At 40.1% G+C, this 21,862-nt stretch overlaps 1 protein-coding gene across 1 annotated transcript in view; it reads right to left on the bottom strand.

Moving 5' to 3' along the window:
* Nucleotides 1–14,589, bottom strand: part of LOC106599039 (solute carrier family 25 member 36-A) — a 39,435-nt gene extending 24,846 nt beyond the window's left edge. The window contains exons 1-2 of the mRNA XM_014190091.3: nucleotides 14,182–14,589; nucleotides 1,974–2,138 (exon numbers count right to left, since the gene is read on the bottom strand). Coding sequence (XP_014045566.1) covers nucleotides 1,974–2,138; nucleotides 14,182–14,222 — 206 coding nt within the window. The 5' untranslated portion in view covers nucleotides 14,223–14,589. The remainder of the gene's footprint in view (nucleotides 1–1,973; nucleotides 2,139–14,181) is intronic.
* Nucleotides 14,590–21,862: the final 7,273 nt, after the last annotated feature.

The following is a 21,862-nucleotide window of genomic DNA, read 5'->3' as shown; positions in this document are numbered from 1 at the left end:
TGTTGAAGAGACCTTGTGAAGAAAGTTATATGCCCATACAACCACAAGGTCTATGGCCAAATGTATTTGGTATTACCCCTCAAACTGTATGTAGGGCTGTGAGTCAAGGAATTTTGGATTACGGTTATTTGTCAGCCAAATGACCACGGTCATCATTATAAAAATCGTCCAAATAGCCCAAAGATATGCATATTTTCTCCTCTCCTTCGCTCCAGACTGTATGTGCTGCAGGAGGGGGGAGGTGTTTTGTGTTTACTGTTTAGCTAAACTGACAGCTAGTAGAGGGGATGGCTTGAAGATATTCTTCTGTCAGATTGGGCCCTGTTCTTGGTAAGCCATTGGGTGCATGCATTTCATGATATAGTGCATCAGAAAGTATTCCGCCCTTCACTTTTTCCACATTTTGTTACTTTGCAGCCTTATTATAAAATGTTTTTTTTTTTTTTTTTTTTATCCTCAACCTACACACAATACCCCATATACAATACCCTATGTCAGTTGATTGGGCAGTGGACGAAACTTCATTTGGTGGTCATCTGTCCAACTATTTTTCTAACAAAACTACGCAACAGCTTTACCCTCACCGTGTGCGCACACACACACACACACACACACACACACTTGCTACAACACCTTGCTAAAACAAGAAGCAACAATTTCTGAAAGAGTCCATGTTACCACGGAAACAGAGTCGACCACATGTCTGGCCGTCTTCAGTCAGCTGTTTGTTCCACAAAACAAAATTCTAAAACTGGATAGTCATGTCTCCTCTTGCCTTATTAAAAAAATAAACATCAGCTATTAGATGTGAACCAGGCTTACTTTTACTTTACTGCTTTTGGGTAGTTTGTCAACTTGAAAATATATATTGTTTTGTATTAAAACAGGTATTTTAAATGTCATGACGGTCTTTGTCCATAATCGTTGGTTACATGATGACTGTGCCAGCCCTAGCTTTATGCTCCCTTTACTACACCAGTTATGAAACTGGTTGTGCCTCCTGGCCCTGTGGTGTGGAAAATGTTTAAGGTGAGGGCATCTAAAGAGCTGTTGGTATGAGGGACATTCATTTACTATGCCACTGTCCACATTACAATAACAGCTGCAAAGAACAACGTGTCTACTTCCTTGTCCTCTCTGCTCTATGTATTTCAGCCAATATTCTAGTCCGGTCAGCAGAGAGCTTTTACAGAGCAATACGAAAGGAGAAGATTAAGGGGTTAATGTTTTCCCTTAGCAATATGGAGGATAGGAAGGAGAGTTGGAATAGTCACAGTGCAGTGGAATAGACTAAATGTTTAAAAAAACTAAGGCAAAGGGGAAAGTTGTCCTCTACGATACTTACGTGGGCAGTTCAACAGCAAACCAAAACAGAACCACAGTAAGCCCTGTTCTCATTCCATTTTTACAAGTGAGTGATGCAGATTTAAGTATGCTATAGAACAACTTATACTTGTCCAATATGATAAGAGATATTTCTGCCTTATCAGCAATGATGAATGCTAGGCTACATCCCCAATCTGAGATTATAGAACCCCGCTATGTGGTTCAATATGTGTGGGAGACCCATATTGATGCAATCAAAATGCTGAAATGCAAAGCAAGATTCCCAGACCTTAGTCTATTATGAAAGTCTTGCTTTAGCTATGACAAACTGCCGTTGCCTTTTTTTGGGGGGGGGGTGGAAGAGTCAACTTTAACCTTAGAGGACAATAAAAAGACGACCGCTTCATGACCATTAAAAAGGAAAAGTCAAGACGTTTAACTGACAACACTCGTCTACAGTAACTCATCTTTGAGTCATTGGGCGTTAACTAATAGTGTCAAAAGGGCATGTGAGATACTGTAGGTGGCCTTGAGTGAAACGTGGCGAGAAACTTCTAGTCTTCCTGAAACGGTGACCCAACAAACCCTGTCCAAACAATGGAATGTGTAGGCTATTCTCTGTGACCCCTGTGTGTTAGTGAACTTACTTGAGGCAGTGGAGGGGTCCCGGGGGGGCCATGCGGGCCACACTGGCCCCGTTGACGGTGCTGAGCTGCACCTCAGAGATGTAGAAGGTGACATGAGAGGACTGTAGTCTGGTCTTTACCACTTCCAGTGGACAAGTCAGAATAGCACCCACTGTTCCCCCACACCTATATGGGGTGAGTGAAAGAGAGGATGAGAGGAAGACAAGCAGTACACAAAAGGGTGTTTATTTGTATTACAAAAACAAGAAACCCCATAATTGCTCTCGGATCACTAAGATTAGGATCTGTATTTATCTATTTCATAATTATGTTTATTGACCAGATACTATGCTTTCTACCACAATTTCCAACACAAAAATTCTCATTACCACAACACTGAATCTTGTTTTTTTTGTCTTAATTACTTGTATGTATGTATATATACATACATATATATTATATATACACACACATATATATATATATATATATAATATATACACACACACACACACACACACACACACACACACACACATGCATATATATACACACACACACACACACATACATATATATACACATATACATATATATACACACATATATATATACACATATATACACACATATATATATACACATATATACATACATATACATACACATACATATACACATACATATACATACATACGTGTGTACATACATACATATACACATGTATGTATGTGTATACATACATACATAACGAAATCAATAACTGGGTGATAAAATGGTACAATTGGAAATCAACCATGTTTGCCAGTCATCGTTGTGACAGACGATAGTTTAGCCTATTTGAACTTGACTGGCACCGCCGGAGTCGGGCAGCGCACAGCTGGGTGACATGCCAAATCACCTACCTATTCCCATAGCCCATTTCAATAAACATGTCGTAGGTAGGAAGCCTGTTATTAACATAATGCAAGAGTACAATTAATCTAGGAGGCGAGTAACCGAGTCCTCAGAAAAACATATGTTGTTTGTGAATAGCCTAAATAAAAACATGGTATGGTAATGGGAGAACATTTTTGCAAGAGAATAATCAAATTGTTAGTTTCTGCCGTCCACCTGACCAAAGCTTTAGGAAAAAACTAAGTGTGCCGCCGGAAAATCCCTCCTTGCAAACCAAACAGCCAATAATATTGGCCTATACTAGGCTACGGTCAATTAACGTTGCAGTAAACGTTACCTGTGTAAATTAAACTTATCACCTAACATTTATTTTATTGGTCAAAGTGTTTATTCATATCCTTGAATTGCACACTTGGCATTAGCCTACATAAGCTCCCACAGCAGTGCCTTTGATAAAGGGGAACAAAAAATAAATGTGTCAGAGTTGTCACAAACAAATTTATTTTGAATAGCCATTATGAACAGTGCATTTATTTCAAAGCAAACAATCACATAAAACAAATTATTTGTTATATAAAACGAACAGGCCTATCAAACTTGCGCTTTGTTGACTATCGAATAGGCATGCAAAATAATACGGCTATAACAAGTATAATCCTCATTTGAATAGGCTACCAAATAGATCAAATAAGTATGAAATTAAACAAATAAATTACAATGCAAATAAGTAGGGGAGACCCGGCATGAAAGTAAAACTGAGGAAATGTAACACCGATTTTCTCAGATATCACAGAAGCTAGCATGCTAGTAGATAGCCCAATGGTTGGAAGTCTATGGGTAACGCTAGATAGCATTGGCTTGTGAAACTACCTCTAAATTCCTTCATACTGGACACAGAGACATACAAATAGTATCCACGAGTTCATCTGACTCTGGGGAAGTAGATGCAGTGCATTCGGGAAAATATTCAGACCTTCACTTTTTCCACATTTTGTTACGTTACTAACAAGAAATAAGAAAAAAAAATATGAAAACTTGGGCGTGCATAACTATTCACCCCCCAAAGTCAATACTTTGTAGAGACACCTTTTGCAGCAATTACAGCTGCAAGTCTCTTGGGGTATGTCGCTATAAGCTTGGCACATCTAGCCACTGGGATTTTTGCTCATTCTTCAGGGCAAAACTGTTCCAGCTCCTTCAAGTTGGATGGGTTCCCCTGATGTATAGCAATCTAAGTCATACCACAGATTCTCAATTGGACTGAGGTCTGGTCTTTGACTAAGCCATTCCAAGACAATTAAATTAGAGGTCGACCGATTAATCTGCATTGCCGATTAATTAGGGACGATTTAAATTTTTCATTAAAAATAATCGGTAATCAGCATTTTTGGATGCTGATTATATTGCATTCCATGAGGAAACTGCGTGGCAGGCTGACCACTTGTTACGCAAGTGCAGCAAGGAGCCAAGGTAAGATGCTAGCTACCATTAAACTTATCTTTTAAAAAACAAAATCAACCTTCACGATCACTAATTAACTACACAGGGTTGATGATATTACTAGGTTAACTAGCTTGTCCTGCGTTGTACATAATCAATGCGGTGCCTGTTAACCTCTATGGGCTAGGTGGGACGCTTGCGTCCCACCTACGTAACAGCCACTGCCAGCCTGTGGCGCGATTTTCAAAACCTTAAAAATCCTATTACTTCAATTTCTCAAACATATGACTATTTTACAGCCATTTAAAGACAAGACTCTCGTTAATCTAACCACACTGTCCGATTTCAAAAAGGCTTTACAACGAAAGCAAAACATTAGATTATGTCAGCAGAGTACCAAGCCAGAAATAATCAGACACCCATTTTTCAAGCCAGCATATAATGTCACCAAAACCCAGAAGACAGCTAAATGGAGCACTCACCTTTGATGATCATCAGATGACAACCCTAGGACATTATGTTATACAATACATGCATGTTTTGTTCAATCAAGTTCATATTTATATCAAAAACCAGCTTTTTACATTAGCATGTGACGTTCAGAACTAGCATACCCCCCACAAACTTCCGGGGAATTCGATAACATTTTACTAAATTACTCACGATAAACGTTCACAAAAAGCATAACAATTATTTTAAGAATTATAGATACAGACCTCCTCTATGCACTCGATATGTCCGATTTTAAAATAGCTTTTTGGTGAAAGCACATTTTGCAATATTCTAAGTACATAGCCCAGGCATCACGGGCTCGCTATTTAGACACCCGGCAAGTTTAGCACTCACCATAATCATATTTACTATTATAAAAGTTTGATTACCTTTTGTTGTCTTCGTCAGAATGCACACCCAGGACTGCTACTTCAATAACAAATGTTGGTTTGGTCCAAAATAATCCATCGTTATATCCGAATAGCGGCGTTTTGTTCGTGCGTTCCAGACACTATCCGAAATAGTAAAGAAGTGTCGCGCGCATGGCGCAATTCGTGACAATAAAATTCTAAATATTCCATTACCGTACTTCGAAGCATGTCAACCGCTGTTTAAAATCAATTTTTACGACATTTTTCTCGTAGAAAAGCGATAATATTCCGACAGGGAATCTCCTTTTCGGCAAACAGAGGAAAAAATCCCAAAGGCGGGGGCGGTCGGGGTCACGCGCATAAGCCCTGTGTCCCTTGATCGGCCACTTGAGAAAGGCGATAATGTGTTTCAGCCTGGGGCTGGAATGACGACATTCTGTTTTTTCCCGGGCTCTGAGCGCCTATGGACGACGTGGGAAGTGTCACGTTAGAGCAGAGATCCTTAGTAAATGATAGAGATGGAAAAGAAGTTCAAGAATTGGTCAGACAGGCCACTTCCTGTAAAGGAATCTCTCAGGTTTTGACCTGCCATTTGAGTTCTGTTATACTCACAGACACCATTCAAACAGTTTTAGAAAATGTAGGGTGTTTTCTATCCATATGTAATAAGTATATGCATATTCTAGTTACTGGGTAGGAGTGGTTACCAGATTAAATCGGGTATGTTTTTTATCCAGCCGTGTCAATACTGCCCCCTAGCCCTAACAGGTTAATTTATCATCGAATCACGGCCTACTTCGCCAAACGGGGGATGATTTAGCAAAAGCGCATTCATGAAAAAAAGCACAATCATTGCACAAATGTACCTAACCATAAACATCAATGCCTTTCTTAAAATCAATACACAGAAGTATATTTTTTTAAACCTGCATATTTACTTAAGAAATTCATGTTTGCAGGCAATATTAGGTAGGGAAATTGTGTCACTTCTCTTGCGTCCATTGCACGCAGAGTCCGGGTATATGCAGCAGTTTGGGCCGCCTGGCTCGTTGCGAACTAATTTGCCAGAAAGTATTACATAATTATGACATAACATTGAAGGTTGTGCAAAGTAACAAAAATATTTAGACTTAGGGTTGCCACCCGTTCTATAAAACATGGAACAGTTCCGTACTTCACTGAAAGAATAAGCGTTTTGTTTTTGAAATGATAGTTTCCGGATTTGAACATAATGACCAAAGGCTCGTATTTCTGTGTTTATTATATTATAATTAAGTCTATGATTTGATATTTGATAGAGCAGTCTGACTGAGCGGTGGTAGGCGCAGCAGGCTTGTAAGCATTCATTCAAACTTTTCTGCGTTTGCCAGCAGCTCTTAGCAATGCTTGATTCACATGCTGTTTATGACTTCAAGCCTATCAACTCCTGAGATTAGGCTGACAATACTAAAGTGCCTATTAGAACATCCAATAGTCAAAGGTATATGAAATACAAATGGTAGAGAGAGAAATAGTCGACGCGTCATAATTCCTATAATAACTACAACCTAAAACTTCTTAACTGGGAATATCGAACCACCAGCTTTCATATGGTTCTCATGTTCTGAGCAAGGAACTTAAACGTTAGCTTTCTTACATGGCACATATTGCACTTTTACTTTCTTCTCCAACACTTTGTTTTTGCATTATTTAACCTGTTGAGGGTAGGGGGCAGTATTGACACGGCTGGATAAAAAACGTACCCGATTTAATCTGGTTACTACTCCTGCCCAGTAACTAGAATATGCATATAATTATTGGCTTTGGATAGAAAACACTCAAGTTTCTAAAACTGTTTGAATGGTGTCTGTCAGTATAACAGAACTCAAATGGCAGGTCAAAACCTGAAAGATTCCTTTACAGGAAGTGGCCTGTCTGACCATTTATGGTCTTTCTTTGACATCTCTTTCAAAAACTTAGGATCTCTGCGGTAACGTGACACTTCCCACGGCTCCAATAGGCTCTCAGAGCCCGGGAAAAACCTGAATGTCATCATTCCAGCCCGTGGGAAGCGGTTGACATGCTTCGAAGTACAGTAATGGAATATTTAGAATTTTTTTGTCACGAATTGCGCCATTCGCGCGACCCTGATTTACCATTTCGGATAGTTTCTGGAACGCACGAACAAAACGCCGCTATTTGGCTATAACGATGGATTATATGGGACCAAACCAACATTTGTTATTGAAGTAGAAGTCCTGGGAGTGCATTCTGACGAAGACAACAAAGGTAATAACATTTTTGTTATAGTAAATCTGATTTTGGTGAAGGCTAAACTTGCCGGGTGTCTAAATAGCTAGCCCGTGATGGCTGGGCTATGTACTTAGAATATTGCAAAATGTGCTTTCACCAAAAAGCTATTTTAAAATCGGACATATCGAGTGCATAGAGGAGTTCTGGATCTATAATTCTTAAAATAATTGTTATGCTTTTTGTGAACGTTTATCATGAGTAATTTAGTAAATTGTTAGTAAATTCCCCGGAAGTTTGCGGGGGGTATGTTAGTTCTGAACGTCACATGCTAATGTAAAAAGCTGTTTTTTGATATAAATATGAACTTGATTGAACAAAACATGCATGTATTGTATAACATAATGTCCTAGGGTTGTCATCTGATGAAGATCATCAAAGGTTAGTGCTGCATTTAGCTGTCTTCTGGGTTTTTGTGACATTATATGCTAGCTTGAAAAATGGGTGTCTGATTATTTCTGGCTTGGTACTCTGCTGACATAATCTAATGTTTTGCTTTCGTTGTAAAGCCTTTTTGAAATCGGACAGTGTGGTTAGATTAACGAGAGTCTTGTCTTTAAATAGCTGTAAAATAGTCATATGTTTGAGAAATTGAAGTAATAGGAGTAAAGGTATTTGAAAATCGCGCCACTGGATTAGAATGGCTGTTGCGTAGGTGGGACGAATTCGTCCCGCCTAGCCCAGAGAGGTTAAACCAAATTGAACATGTTTCATTATTTATTTGAGGCCAAATTGATTTTATTGATGTATCATATTAAGTTAAAATAAGTGTTCATTCAGTATTGTTGTAATTGTCAATATTACAAATTAAAATTGGAAAAAATTCAATTTGAAAAAAATTAAAAAAAGGCAGATTAATAGGTATCAGCTTTTTTTGGTCCTCCAATAATCGGCATCGGCATTGAAAAATCATAATCGGTCGACCTCTAGTTAGCACTGCCTTTTCGGCACTATCCCCAGAAAAATTGTGCCAAAATATCCAGTGTGAAACAGGGTCAAAAACAATGCATACATTTTTTTTTTTTACTGTCTAATCGATTGGTCAACATTTTAAAAAGCGTATTTTTCCATATAGAGAAACACTGCATAAAATCAACTAAATGTAGGCTACTGAGCTTGTCTGTTGCTTTAAGCACTGCGATTAAAAATGAAGACAAATTACTAAAGAGGGCGCCCGAGATCAGTATAGCCTAACATGCTGACCACACCGCTCACGTCAGAAAATACATTTAAACATACGTTATTCAATTATTGCACCCACACTGCTCACTTGCACCAACAGGTGTCTGCGTTGCGCTAAAATAGAGGTTAGTGTCATAAATAGAACTGAACGCAGTGCAAGTCCTGCCTCGCCCATCTCCTCATTGGTTTATAGAAGCAGATACTGTGGTGGCTAATTTCTGCATTACCAAATGAGGAGAGTTACAAACTTCACACACACAAGTCAGAGTTATACTTAAAACTACATCTTTAATAATTAAGATGCTTTTGCAAAAGTATTTGACCTTCAATGATGCGCTCTCTCTAATGAACCATTGAAAAAAAGTGATTACACAAAAGTACAAAGATCTTTTATACCCAAGATCCACCCCTCTCAATGTACATGATCAACAACAGATCTTAGGAACAGTTAACAAAGGTTAAGTTTTATATGAAAGATATAAAACATAGCAGACAGCAACTGCTGTATCAACAGTGTTCATTGTATAGACCAGTATCTGGTCCTCCTACCCCAAACTGGAACCGTCTCTCCCTGGTACGGTATAGAACAGAACCATTAGCTCATCCAATGGCATAAATCAATTGACAACTCTAGATACTCTCATCTCAAGTAAACCCTCTTGACTCCACTCCTGGACAAGCTCACTGAGGGGGGTGACTTGCGCACAGACATTGTGGGGACAAATAATTGGTTCCCCATTAATCACACCATCCCTTCACATGGTTTAACAATACATTCACATATGACAAGTTTCTCACATAAGCATATTATGTAAATAAAACATCTTAATTATCTATGTTACCCAACTAATTCTGATTCATCCACCACAATACCCACATGCCATCTCCTCATTTGTTATACCCACGTGGGTGATTGAAAGATGAACTGAGTTCGGTCAGTCGTCGTGGTAACTATGAAAGTTAGATGCCAATCGCCATATAAAGTCCAAAGAAGAAAAAGTCTGGAAGGAGGAGAGATGACAAGAAACAATTCAGTTGACCGTTTTGTGTGTGGATTAATTGTCGGAGTAGAGGACCTTGTGCATTTCAGGTAAAATAACTCAATATCCCAGGACAAATTAGCTAGCAACTGCAAGCTTTTCGACCTGTCCCCAAATTAATATAAATGGTTCAGAGTTTGTTTTGATATTTTAATCTGCGTGTCCTGCTCGCGTTTGGTATGGGGGGACAAAATCAATTTGCGTGCCGCCAGTTTGGGTATGGTGTGGCCAGAAAGGATTTAATTTATTTAAAAAATATATAAATAAAAATACAAACTGTTCCCGACTCTCCTCCTGCTACCTGAAGTTGCCAGTGATAGGCTACACCAACCTTCTGTGTGCCAGGTAGGATTTTTATACACACATTTTTGTGGAACAGTTTAATTTATAATAAAAAGTCTTCATCACTCAAAATCAATGTCATGTGGTAAATCAAAATTATATCTAAAATGAAAATTATACAAATCTAAAAGTAACTTCTATTGCCAATATGTAAAAATAGCCTACATAAAGCCAACAAATAAAAACATTGCAGCCCGCAGGTAGAAAATATCCTGATCAAAATAAATATCCCATTAATCACATTGGCTATGCATGGCCTGTCTGCAAGGAACTTGACACGTGCAACACAGCATTCCTAAACTAGCCAACAATGTCTGCTATGTGGATCGAGCAGTCATTTGAAAGAGTAACAAAATTTCAGCAAGACAACTCAAAAGGCGAAATACATTAAAGCCAAGATAATAGAATTCATTGCCCTTGACAATCAACCGTTCTCTGTTGTGGGTGATGATCAAGCAGCGGTACACACTACCAAGTGCGCTATTTTTCAGATGTTTCCCTACCGGAGTTGCACAGTAACTGAGTATTTGCGTGTCAAAAAAGATACAGGAGCACTGTCAAAGCTATACAAAACAAGCAAACACCGGCCACGAATGATGTGCTTACAATACCACGTTGTTAATAATGCATAATTGTTTCGACTGAAACTTATGGAGTAGCTCGCTTTAGTTTGGTACCTATCTAGCACCAATACAACCAGCCTGAAAACAACAACCAGTAGAAACTGCAGTCATTTTCATTATTCTTAGCAATGATTTAGGAATCCTTGTGAATAAGTATTAGCTTGGTTGCCACTTGTTGTTCGCTTATTGAAATTGAACTTAAATAAATTGCTAGTCAGCTACTTAACCCTGTTGGCCAAAGCTAACATTATAAGCAGCCAGCTAGCTTCATCTGGCTAGTGAGGCTCGACCACACCGGGTTGTGTTGTGAAGCTAGCCACAATAACGATTAGGCACAATAGTGGACTTTGCAGTTTGCCTTCAAAATAAAAGTATGTTATTGAAAGTAATGCAAATGAATATAAATATAATTATCCCATACTTGTATTTTGAAGGCTAACCGCAAAGTCCACTATTGCGGCTAATCCTTATAGTGGCTAGCGTCATAGATGGGTCCAACCACCATTAATCAAATAAGAAATGTCTTATAAATTAGGGTTATTTTAGATGCCACCTAGCGATATAGTTAGCTAGCTAACTATAGCTACTGAAACAGATGTGTTATTTGACGTGTATCTTTTGACACGCAAAGACCCAAACGGCGTTCCATTGAAATCCTGGTTGAGAATGAAACAACTGAACAAATGAACAACGAAACAGCACAGTAAGTAAGTGAAAGAAATAGGTTTTGATTATGTTTTACTGCTAATGGGGACATGTGTAAATACCAACAAAATAACTTTTTGGTCAGTGTGTGTAACCTTTATTATCTACAATGACGGCCCGGACAACGCTGGGCCAATTGTGCGCCGCACTATGGGACTCCCAATCAAGGCCGGATGTGATACAGCCTGGATTCAAACCAGGGACTGTAGTGACACCTCTTGCACTGAGATGCAGTGCCTTAGACCGCTGCGTCCATGTGTGTTAACTATTTAACTGTACTAGAATGCTTAAAAGGCCGCTAAAATTGTAAATACATCGGTATTGGGTTTTTTTCGTCAAGGAAAATATCTGTATTGGGCAAAAATGTCACATCGGTGCATCACTAGAAGAATCCTTTGGTGGCTTCTGCTGTGCACGAGTGACATAGTGATGTCCCATTATCTAGTAGCTCCGTTTGAGTCACTCCCCCACCAAGGGACACTCGAAAACGAGGGGGAGGGCTAAGGGGGGTATTGGGTTTGAGGCCGTTTACCGCTGCTGCCTTTCAAAAGACTGAACCAAATACAGGCAAGAGCGACCTTCGGCCCAGATTCAGGGGGCTGTTCCAGGATGCTGCTGCTGCGTGCATGCGTGCGTACAACCGACAGACAGTGAGAGGAAACAAGACACACAGGCCTTGAGCCCTGTTGTGAGGAACATCAAAGGGATTTAGCCATCATTATTGGCTTCTCGCTGAAGTAACTGTCACGATTTGTGCCCCTAACATTGCGTTTTCAGAACTCAATTAATAAAAAATAAAACATCTGGTTTGACAAGATGGGCCTTACTTGTTGACATTTTTTAAGTTTGCCCAGAGGCTGATGGAAAACAAGAAAGGGGAAAAGATAAAAGGAAGAAAATATGCTGGCACTGCAATGGAATCAATCTAGCCTTTCTCTGAGGTAAAAAAAAGAAAGAAAAAAAAGACAGCCTGTTTTGTATGCCAATCTAGTGTTAGGCTATCCTAAGACTTGAGCCAAAACCGTACCTAGAATTAAATTTCCATGACAAGTAGGCATATTCTTGTCCAATTGTGAGAATGGCGCCAATAGCCAACAGGTTGCTTTTCAATGACACTAAGCTTATTGATTAAAATCTACAATCTCAATTTACTTGGAGCAGTCAGACATTGATTCAACACAAAAAAAACAAGTCAATTCAGCAATCTAGGCTACAGACAGGTTCCCTTCAACCCTTCCAATGTCCTCATTGTCAACAAGATGTATTGAATGCGAAAGTCTACAATGTAGCAAAGGTAGAACATGACTTCAGTATCACATTGACACAGACGATGATGTACAGTACAGGAACGGAAACAGACACTCAGGTAGTGTGGTCAAAGTCGCAACAGACTTTCTTTTTGTGTTTTTCCTACAATGACAATGAAAAATAAGCTAGCTACTGTACATTGACACTTGAAGTTATCACCGGGAGACCCGTGTCAACACTCAATATTTCCACTGATATGCAGATCAAGCCTATCCTGTGAGTGTCAAATACATGACTGAGGACTACCTGGCATGATGACTCCTTGCTGTCCCCAGTCCACCCGTCTGTCCCCAGTCCACCCGTCTGTCCCCAGTCCACCCGTCTGTCTACCTGCTGCTGCTGCTGCTCCAGTTTCAAGTGTTCTGCCTGCGGCTATGGAAACCTGACCTGTTCACCGAACGTGCTACCTTGTCCTGGACCTGCTGTTTTCGACTCTCTCTAACGCACCTGCTTTTCCTAGGTTCCTGCCTTTCTACAGAGTTTTTCCTAGCCACCGTGCTTCTACATCTGCATTACTTGTAGATGAATGATCGGCTATGAAAAGCCAACTGCCATTTACTCCTCAGGTGCTGACCTGTTGCACCCTCTACAACCACTGTGACACTGCTGGTCATCTATGAACTTTTGAACATCTTGGCCATGTACTGTTATAATCTCCACCCGGTACAGCCAGAAGAGGACTGGCCACCCCTCATAGCCTGGTTCCTCTAGGTTTTTTCCTAGGTTCCTGCCTTTCTAGGGAGTTTTTCCTACCCACTGTGCTTCTATATCTGCATTGCTTGCTGTTTGAGGTTTTAGGCTGGGTTTCTGTATAGCACTCTGTGACATTGGCTGATGTAAGAAGGGCTTTATGAATACATTTGATTGATTTATGTAGCTAGCTATATTGAATCCAAACCTGTGTTTTGACCTGACCTTTTTATCCAGTCTATTGAAAACCTTGGAAGGCAAATAAGGTAGATATTGCTTTAAGTTAGTGCTTGATACAGGGAATAGTGGTTGATATAGAGGATGCATTGCATAGGCCAAGACATGTTATCCATCTTTCAATGGTGTGTTTTATAAGCCCTGTCGGAGTATGCCAAAACAAAAGATATGTGTCAAGAAATGTAATCATGATATTCGACGATATAGCTACTCCGATAACGGCTGCTCGAGGACAACAAAGGCTCGTGCGTCACTGTCGTGGACTTCATTCACGAGCATACTCATCTGTCGTAAGGCAAACCACGAACCCTGTGGAGTGTGATGTGTGCTAATATCAACCTGTTTTCGGTCGAATTTAATAATGCGATGTGTGATAAACTAGTGGCTAGCGCCTGGCTACCTAGCTAAACCGTGGTTGCCTATTTTGATGCTGCAGACAGAGTTAATTTGCTAACTAGCTGGTGAGAATGGCACGGGTAGTGACAGCTGCTAATGTTACATGCACGCGCGTCTGGAAAAATGTATTGTTTTCTCCATGGAAGCTTATTTTAACTCTATAAAAGACAGTCAGGTCATGTTAACTAGCTAACATTATTCCTAACAAATAACTCACCCTCCGGCAAACAAATGAACCAAGGTATCCCTTTGACTCATTCTTTAGCATTCTCCGAACCAGCACACTCTTCGGACTGCGTCAATGAGGAAGACGGGGTTGGATGACGATATGCGCACTTCGTAATATCAGCGACGTCGGTTATAAAATCAGTAAAACTGATTTGATTACAGTTGTCTAACGTTAGCTAGTCATCTAACGTCACACAAACCCTTCTGTTTCGCACAATCCCCTCTTTGAACGGACAGATTTGATTTGAATTCCTATGACGTTAAAAACTACAAAACATGAGGAATTCTAAATTAACATGATCTGTGTATTCTCAGTTCTATCCATCGGTATTTGCTACAGTCACCCTCGCTCGAATCTCTTATCTGTTCATCGCTGCAACGAGGGAGGATAGGTCACAGTATGTACTGTAGAATAGGCTGCTAAACAGAGCCGGCTATTGGCCAGTTCGCGTAAGTACGTCACTTTGTCTCCGCCCGATCACGCATCTTTCACATGATCACGCCGCGATCAATCAGCTACAGAGCGCAGTTTAGTCCTTACAGGAATAAGTAACTGATTAACTTTTTTTTTTTTTTTTTAAACAGTTTTGGTCATGAGGTAATGGCTGGTGGGCATATCTGACTGAGAAAATCTATTGAATGATACTGAAAATTCTGGTCAGGAGTTTTCTTTTCGGGAAATTCACTGATAAAGAAGTCCTGGATGCTTTGCTATCATTAGACAGACAAAAAACATTCACAGGGGCTGGTCATTTGGAGCCTGGTCTGTTTAAGTGTGCAGCTCCCCTTATTGCTGGCTCAGTATCCCACATTTTTTTATTTACCATTGTTATCAGGAAGTATTCCAAAAAGCATGGAAATCTGCATATGCGCTACCACTCCATAAGGGTGGGGATACAATTGATCTTGACAATTATTGCCCCATTTCAAGACTACCTTGTTTAGTTAAGATTCTTGAATCCTTGGTAAATGTACAACTGCGTTCCTTTTTATCTGATAATTGATTTTGAATATAAACCAATCAGGGTTTAGGCCTGGGCATAGTACTACCAAAACAACCATGCTAGTTGTTAATGATATTGTCAATGCCTTGGATGCTAAAAAGAGCTGTGTTGCCTTGTTTATTGACCTTTCAAAGGCATTCAACACTGTTGATCATTCTGTGTTGCCGAAGAAGTTATCAAGAATAGGCCTGGGATATACAGCCTGTTTATGGTTTCAGAATTATCTTGGCGACATAACTCAGGCCATCTTCACAGATGGGGTTAAATCTACATTTCTTAAGATTCAAAAAGGTGTTCCTCAGGGTCCATTATTATTCCCCTCGTATACTGATGACATAGGAAACACTGTTAATACTTGTAACATTCATCTCTATGCAGATGACACAGTTTTGTATTCCTGTGCCACCTCAGTGCAGCAGGCCATTCGTGAATTTCAGCATGAGTTTGATTCAATTCAGAAATCACTTACAGATCTTAAATTAATGTTAAATACAAGTAAAACCAAGCTCATGCTGTTCTCTAGGTCACGAAATGTTGACCCTGAGAACCTGCATATTTGCACTATAAATGGAGGCCAAATGTTTGTTTTTGTTTCTCAATATACAGTGGCAAGAAAGGGTATGTGAACCCTTTGGAATTACCTGGATTTCTGCATAAATTGGTCATCAAATTTGATCTGATCTTCATCTAAGTCACAACAATAGACAAACATAGTGTGCTTAAACTAATAACACAAATTATTGTATTTTTCTTGTCTGTATTGAATACATCATTTAAATATTCACAGTGTAGGTTGTAAAAAGTATGTGAACCCCTAGGCTAATGACCTCTCCAAAAGCTAATTGGAGTCAGGAGTCAGCTAACCTGGAGTCCAATCAATGAGACAAAATTGGAGATGTTGGTTAGAGCTGCCCTGCCCTATAAAAAACACTCACAAAATTTGAGTTTGCTATTCACAAGAAGCATTGCCTGATGTGAACCATGCCTCAAACAAAAGAGATCTCAATACTTAAGAATAGTTGACTTGCATAAAGCTGGAAAGGGTTACAAAAGTATATCTTAAAGCCTTGATATTCATCAGTCTTATCAAATTCAGCACTGTTGCTACTCTCCCTAGGAGTGTCCGTCCTGCAAAGATGACTGCAAGAGCACAGCACAGAATGCTCAATGAGGTACATTTTTATTTATTTAACCAGGCAAGTCAGTTAAGAACAACTTCTTATTTACAATGACAGCCTAGGAACAGTGGGTTAACTGCCTTGTTCAGGGGCAGAACGACAGATTTCTACCTTGTCAGCTCGGGGATTGGATCTAGTAACCTTTCAGTTACTGGCCCAATGCTCTAACCACTAGGCTACCTGCCGCCCCGATTGAAGAATCCTAGAGTGTCAGCTAAAGACTTATAGAAATCTCTGGAACATGTTAACGTCTCTGACGAGTCTACGATACGTAAAACACTAAACAAGAATGGCGTTCATGGGAGGACACCACGGAAGAAGCCACTGCTGTCCAAGTTTATCAAGACATTTTGCAGGAGAATGTTAGGCTGTCCGCCAATTGAACCTCAACAGAAGTTGGGTGATGCAACAGGACAACGACCCAAAACACAGAAGTAAATCAACAGAATGGCTTCAACAGAAGAAAATATGCCTTCTGGAGTGGCCCAATCAGAGTCCTGACCTCAACCAGATTTAAATACTGTGGCATGACCTCAAGAGCAGTTCACACCAGACATCCCAAGAATATTGCTGAACTGAAACAGTTTTGTAAAGAGGAATGGTCCAAAATTCCTCCTGATCGTTGTGCAGGTCTGATCCGCAACCACAGAAAACATTTGGCTGAGGTTATTGCTGCCAAAGGAGAGTCAACCAGTTATTAAATCCAAGGGTTCACATACTTTTTCCAACCTGCACTGTGAATGTTGACATGGTGTGTTCAATGAAGACATGAAAACGTATAATTGTTTGTGTGTTATTAGTTTAAGCAGACTGTGTTTGTCTATTGTGACCTAGATGAAGATCAGATCAAATTTTATGACCAATTTATACAGAAATCCAGGTATTTCCAAAGGGTTCACATACTTTTTCTTGCCACTGTAAGTACCTGGGTGTCTGGCTTGATGACAAGTTGTCCTTTGTAACACATATAGAAAATCTGACTAAGAAGCTAAGATCCAAGATTTTTTATATCAAAATAAATCATGCCTCCGTATTGAAAATAGGAGAAAGATTGTTAAAACAACGCTTTCCCCCTGTATTGGATTTGTGATATTGTTTACATGCATGCGGCAAACTCTGTTTTGAAACACTTGGATGCAGTCTACCATTCCGCAATATGTTTTATCACGGGACAATTTTAGGACTCTTTGTAGTCTGTATAAAAATGTGGAATGGACCTCTGTAAGAAGTCTCTTATTTACAAAGCAATCTTGTAGAAACTCCAACATATGGAGGGAGTTTCCACAAGATTGCTTTGTAAATAAATGAGACTTCTTACAGAGGTCCATTCCACATTTTTATACAGACTACAATGAGTCCTAAAATTGTCCCCTGTGATAAAACATACCTGGGTGTCTGGTTTGACGATGTAAGAATCATAAGTTACCAAACCCGTTCTCAGGAATGGGTAACACTAGAGATCCCTTAACTCTCCACAGATTTGGGAAAATCTGCTATTTCTTTTTTTTTCTCCCAAATTTGGAGTTCACTGCAGTTAGATGTACTGGTGTCTCTCAAGCGGTTTAAATGATTGATTGAGGACCTCTATGTAGTTGAATGCAATTGCTTTTATTAAATATGTTTTGTGTAATGAATTGTTTTATTCAGTTATTGTAATGTATACAGGTCTCTCTTGTAAAATATATTTTTAATCTCAATGTGACTCAGTATAAAAAAGTCATTCTCATAGGCTGCGTTTTACACAGGCAGCCCAATTCATTCTTTAGCCCAAATGATTGGCAAAAGATCAGAATTAGACTGCCTGTGTAAATGGAGCCCTACTGGCCTATTGCACATTTATAACAAATACACATCTTTCGGTTTATCTACACTGCATTTAACATTTGTATATAAATTGTGTGCTTTATGGGATGCCAATAAAAAAACTATACTGTTATTGAAAATATGGGGGACACATTTATGCCTGGAAGAGGTAATAAAAAGGAGAATTGGGGCATGGGAGCCAAAGCTATAGCCCTATAAAGCATGGTTGCTGCAGACTGACAATGTGAAACCCTGTGAGTAGAGAGATGTATTTAGAGTTGGGCCAATGTGGGTTTCTGCATTATGATGCATTTATATGACACTAATATTCTATGGCAGCCATGTTAGCTCCCCATTAATATTACATTGGGAATATTTAAACAATGCTATGTAACTGAATGTCTAAATTTAGAACAATATTCTCAAAGTTGGCCTTACTCTAGATGTCTCTGCCTGTGAGAGCAACCCGGTCAGCTGAGAGATGTTGTAACAGGAGGCTAAACCCCTCACCGCTGAACCCCAAGACGAGTGCTGAGCGAATGCTCGCTTCTTCACACAGGTGAGCAAAATCTTGGTGACAGTTTGAGGTAAACTTATGTGTTTGGGGGCTTGATTTCATTTCAATTTACAGTTAAATTAGAGCTGAGAAATAAAAGGTCCAATCAAAATGTGAAATTGACTTGACTCTGGACAATTGTCACATCCCACCTGCAATGCTACACCAAAATGCAGTGGAGGTTGCTGAGGGGAGAACGGCTGATAATAAATGGCGAGAATGGAGCAAATGGAATGGCATCAAACTCCTGGAAACCATGTGTTTGATGTACAGTATTTGATACCATTCCACTGATTGCGTTCCAGTCATTACCACGAGCCCGTTCGCCCCAATTAAGGTACCAACCTCCTGTGGGTTGTAACATCCATTATGGGAAAATCTGGTAGGCTGAACTCATATGGAATTAATGGATTTCGTGCTTTCTTAATTGGAGGCACAATTTTACAAGTTGAAGTCACATGCATGGAGGCTAATGTGATTTATGAATATCCTAGCAGATTAAACAAGATCGGCTCATCTGTATAGATTATATAGTTTATGCTCCCACCATGTACAACCGTCTTGTAAGCCTGCAACAATGAAAATAGCCAACACTTAATTCATATCACTTTTCCTTCCAGAGTTAGTAAAACATTAATATTCAAAGAGGACCCATGTGATCAGGTCTGCAATGTGTGAGGAGAAGAAGCCTATAGTTTTCCTGGACACCAATCTCTTAATGATTAATGCTATCTGGAATCCTTGGGATGTCCCTACCCTAAACCCCTAACCATAACCCTTACCCAACCCTAATCTTAACTGTTTTAAATATAAACTTTCAGAGCTGGACATCCCAGGGAACCAGTTTAGAGACTTTTCCTTTAAACAATAGCCAGCTCCCTTTGTTATCTTGCACAACTCAGTAACAATGGACACTGCAGTACAGTGATAGTGGAGAAGGCAGAGTCTGGTGACAAGCTGGCAACCACGATACAGGGCATGAATAAGGGGTTATGGGTTGCCATTGACAGTTGAGATGACAAATGATGGTACCAGACTGGCAACCCGGATAGATAAATCTGGGTTGACAGATCAAAACCTTAATTCTACATTTACCCACCCAAGTGAGGTTCTTGGCAAGAGTAAATATATAGCTAAAATAATCATGGTTTCAATGTACATTATGTAAGTCACCTTGCTGTGAGGACAATTGCACAGAATATTAATGAAATAGTATTACATTTTTTACCACTACGAAGTTGTATGCAGTCTCTCACACGAACAGTTTAGGAGAATCACGAGATTGCAGCAATGGAATTATGTGATTTAAAAGCACATTTTAGTGCATTGTTAGGTAATCATTATCTCCACAATTGTGTGTGGATGATATAGAAACACAAAGTGACTGTGTATGAGCATTTGTGTGTGTGTGTGTGTGTGTGTGTGTGAGATACTATACTTAGGATATACTTCATCCACTGTGTGTAATGCAGACAGCAGCTTTGTAGTACTTATATAAATAGGGAGATAAAGTCACTGGGTTATGTTTACTTCTGATTCATGTATAGATTGAGTCATAGCTGAACAAATTGCAGACTGACCCCAGACATCTTGATATAACAAATTGCTCATGGAAACATTTTGACACAATGAATCCATTCATAACCTAATCATCACATTCAATTACTTTGAAGATAATTTAAGAGGGAACACCATAAGTGGATTGATTATCTACTGTATGTTCCCTCTGGGAAATCAGATCGAGACTCCATTTTGCTCCTCCCTTCCTATAGACAAAAACTCAAACAGGAAGTACCCATACTAAGGTCTATTCAATCGGAATCCATGCTTCAAGATTGTTTTGATCACGCGGACTGGGATATGTTCTGGGTAGCCTCTGAGAATAACATTGACGTATACGCGGACACAGTGACTGAGTTCATCAGGAAGTGTATAGGGGATGTTGTTCCCACTGACTACTAAAACCTACCCAAACAAGAAACCGTGGATAGATGGTAGCATTCGTGCAAAACAAAGCGCGAAGCACCGTATTTAACCATGGAAAGGTGATTGGTAATATGGTCGTATACAAACAGTGTAGTTATTCCCTCCAAAAGGCAAGCAAAACGTCAGTACAGTGTGGTATCCCAGGAGGTCTACCCCGAGGGTGGTAATACAGGGGAGGTACGTGATGCGACGTTGGCTCCCTCTGCTGGGAGTACACGAGCTGGGCACCCCGACACGGACAGCTCCAAGTGGAGGTAATTACGGGAAATGTCCCAACCAGCCGTGGAGGCCATATAAAAGGAGCACTGTGGCACACCGCGAGAGAGAATTGGGAGAGAACGACACAGAACCAAAGCTGAGAAGAAGGACCGAGCCAAACCTACGTGATTTTCTTGGTTTATTTTATGGCCTAGTAAAGTTCTTTGCGGACTAAAACCTCCCTGTCTCTGTGTTTAATCTCTGCATGCTCAACCCAACACTCCACGGTTTACCACAAGAGAAAGTGGAGTCGCAATTCAACGGCTCAGACACGAATTCAACAGCCCAGACAAGCGAAACACCTTCATACGCTTTAAAGATAACACAGTGCCATCGACACGGCCCACTCCCAAGGACTGTGGGCTCTCCTTCTACGTGGCCAATGTGAGTAAGACATTTAAGCGTGTTAACCCTCGCAAGGCTGCCGGCCCAGACGGCATCCCAAGCCGCGTCCTCAGAGCATGCTCAGACCAGCTGGCTGGAGTGTTTACGGACATATTCAATCTCTCCCTATCCCAGTCTGCTGTCCCCACTTGCTTCAAGATGCCCACCATTGCTTTCTTGGGTACAGGAACAAAGGTAACTGAACTAAATGACTTCCGCCCCGTAGCACTCACTTCTGTCATCACGAAGTGCTTTGAAAGGCTAGTTAAGGATCATATCACCTCTACCTTAATTGACTCTAGACCCACTTCAATTTGCTTACGCCCCAATAGATCCACAGACGATGCAATCGCACGATGCAAACACTGCCCTATCCCACCTGAACAAGAGAAATACCTATGTAAGAATGCTGTTCATTGACTACAGCTCAGCATTCAACACCATACTACGCTCCAAGTTCATCATCAAGCACAGGGCCCTGGGTCTGAACCCCACCCTGTG

Source organism: Salmo salar, chromosome 03 (assembly GCF_965601325.2).
Source record: "Salmo salar chromosome 03, fSalSal1, whole genome shotgun sequence".
In the NCBI taxonomy this organism is placed as follows: domain Eukaryota; kingdom Metazoa; phylum Chordata; class Actinopteri; order Salmoniformes; family Salmonidae; genus Salmo; species Salmo salar.
The sequence above is the reverse complement of the archived record's forward strand: the minus strand, read 5'-3'. Positions and strand labels throughout refer to the sequence as shown.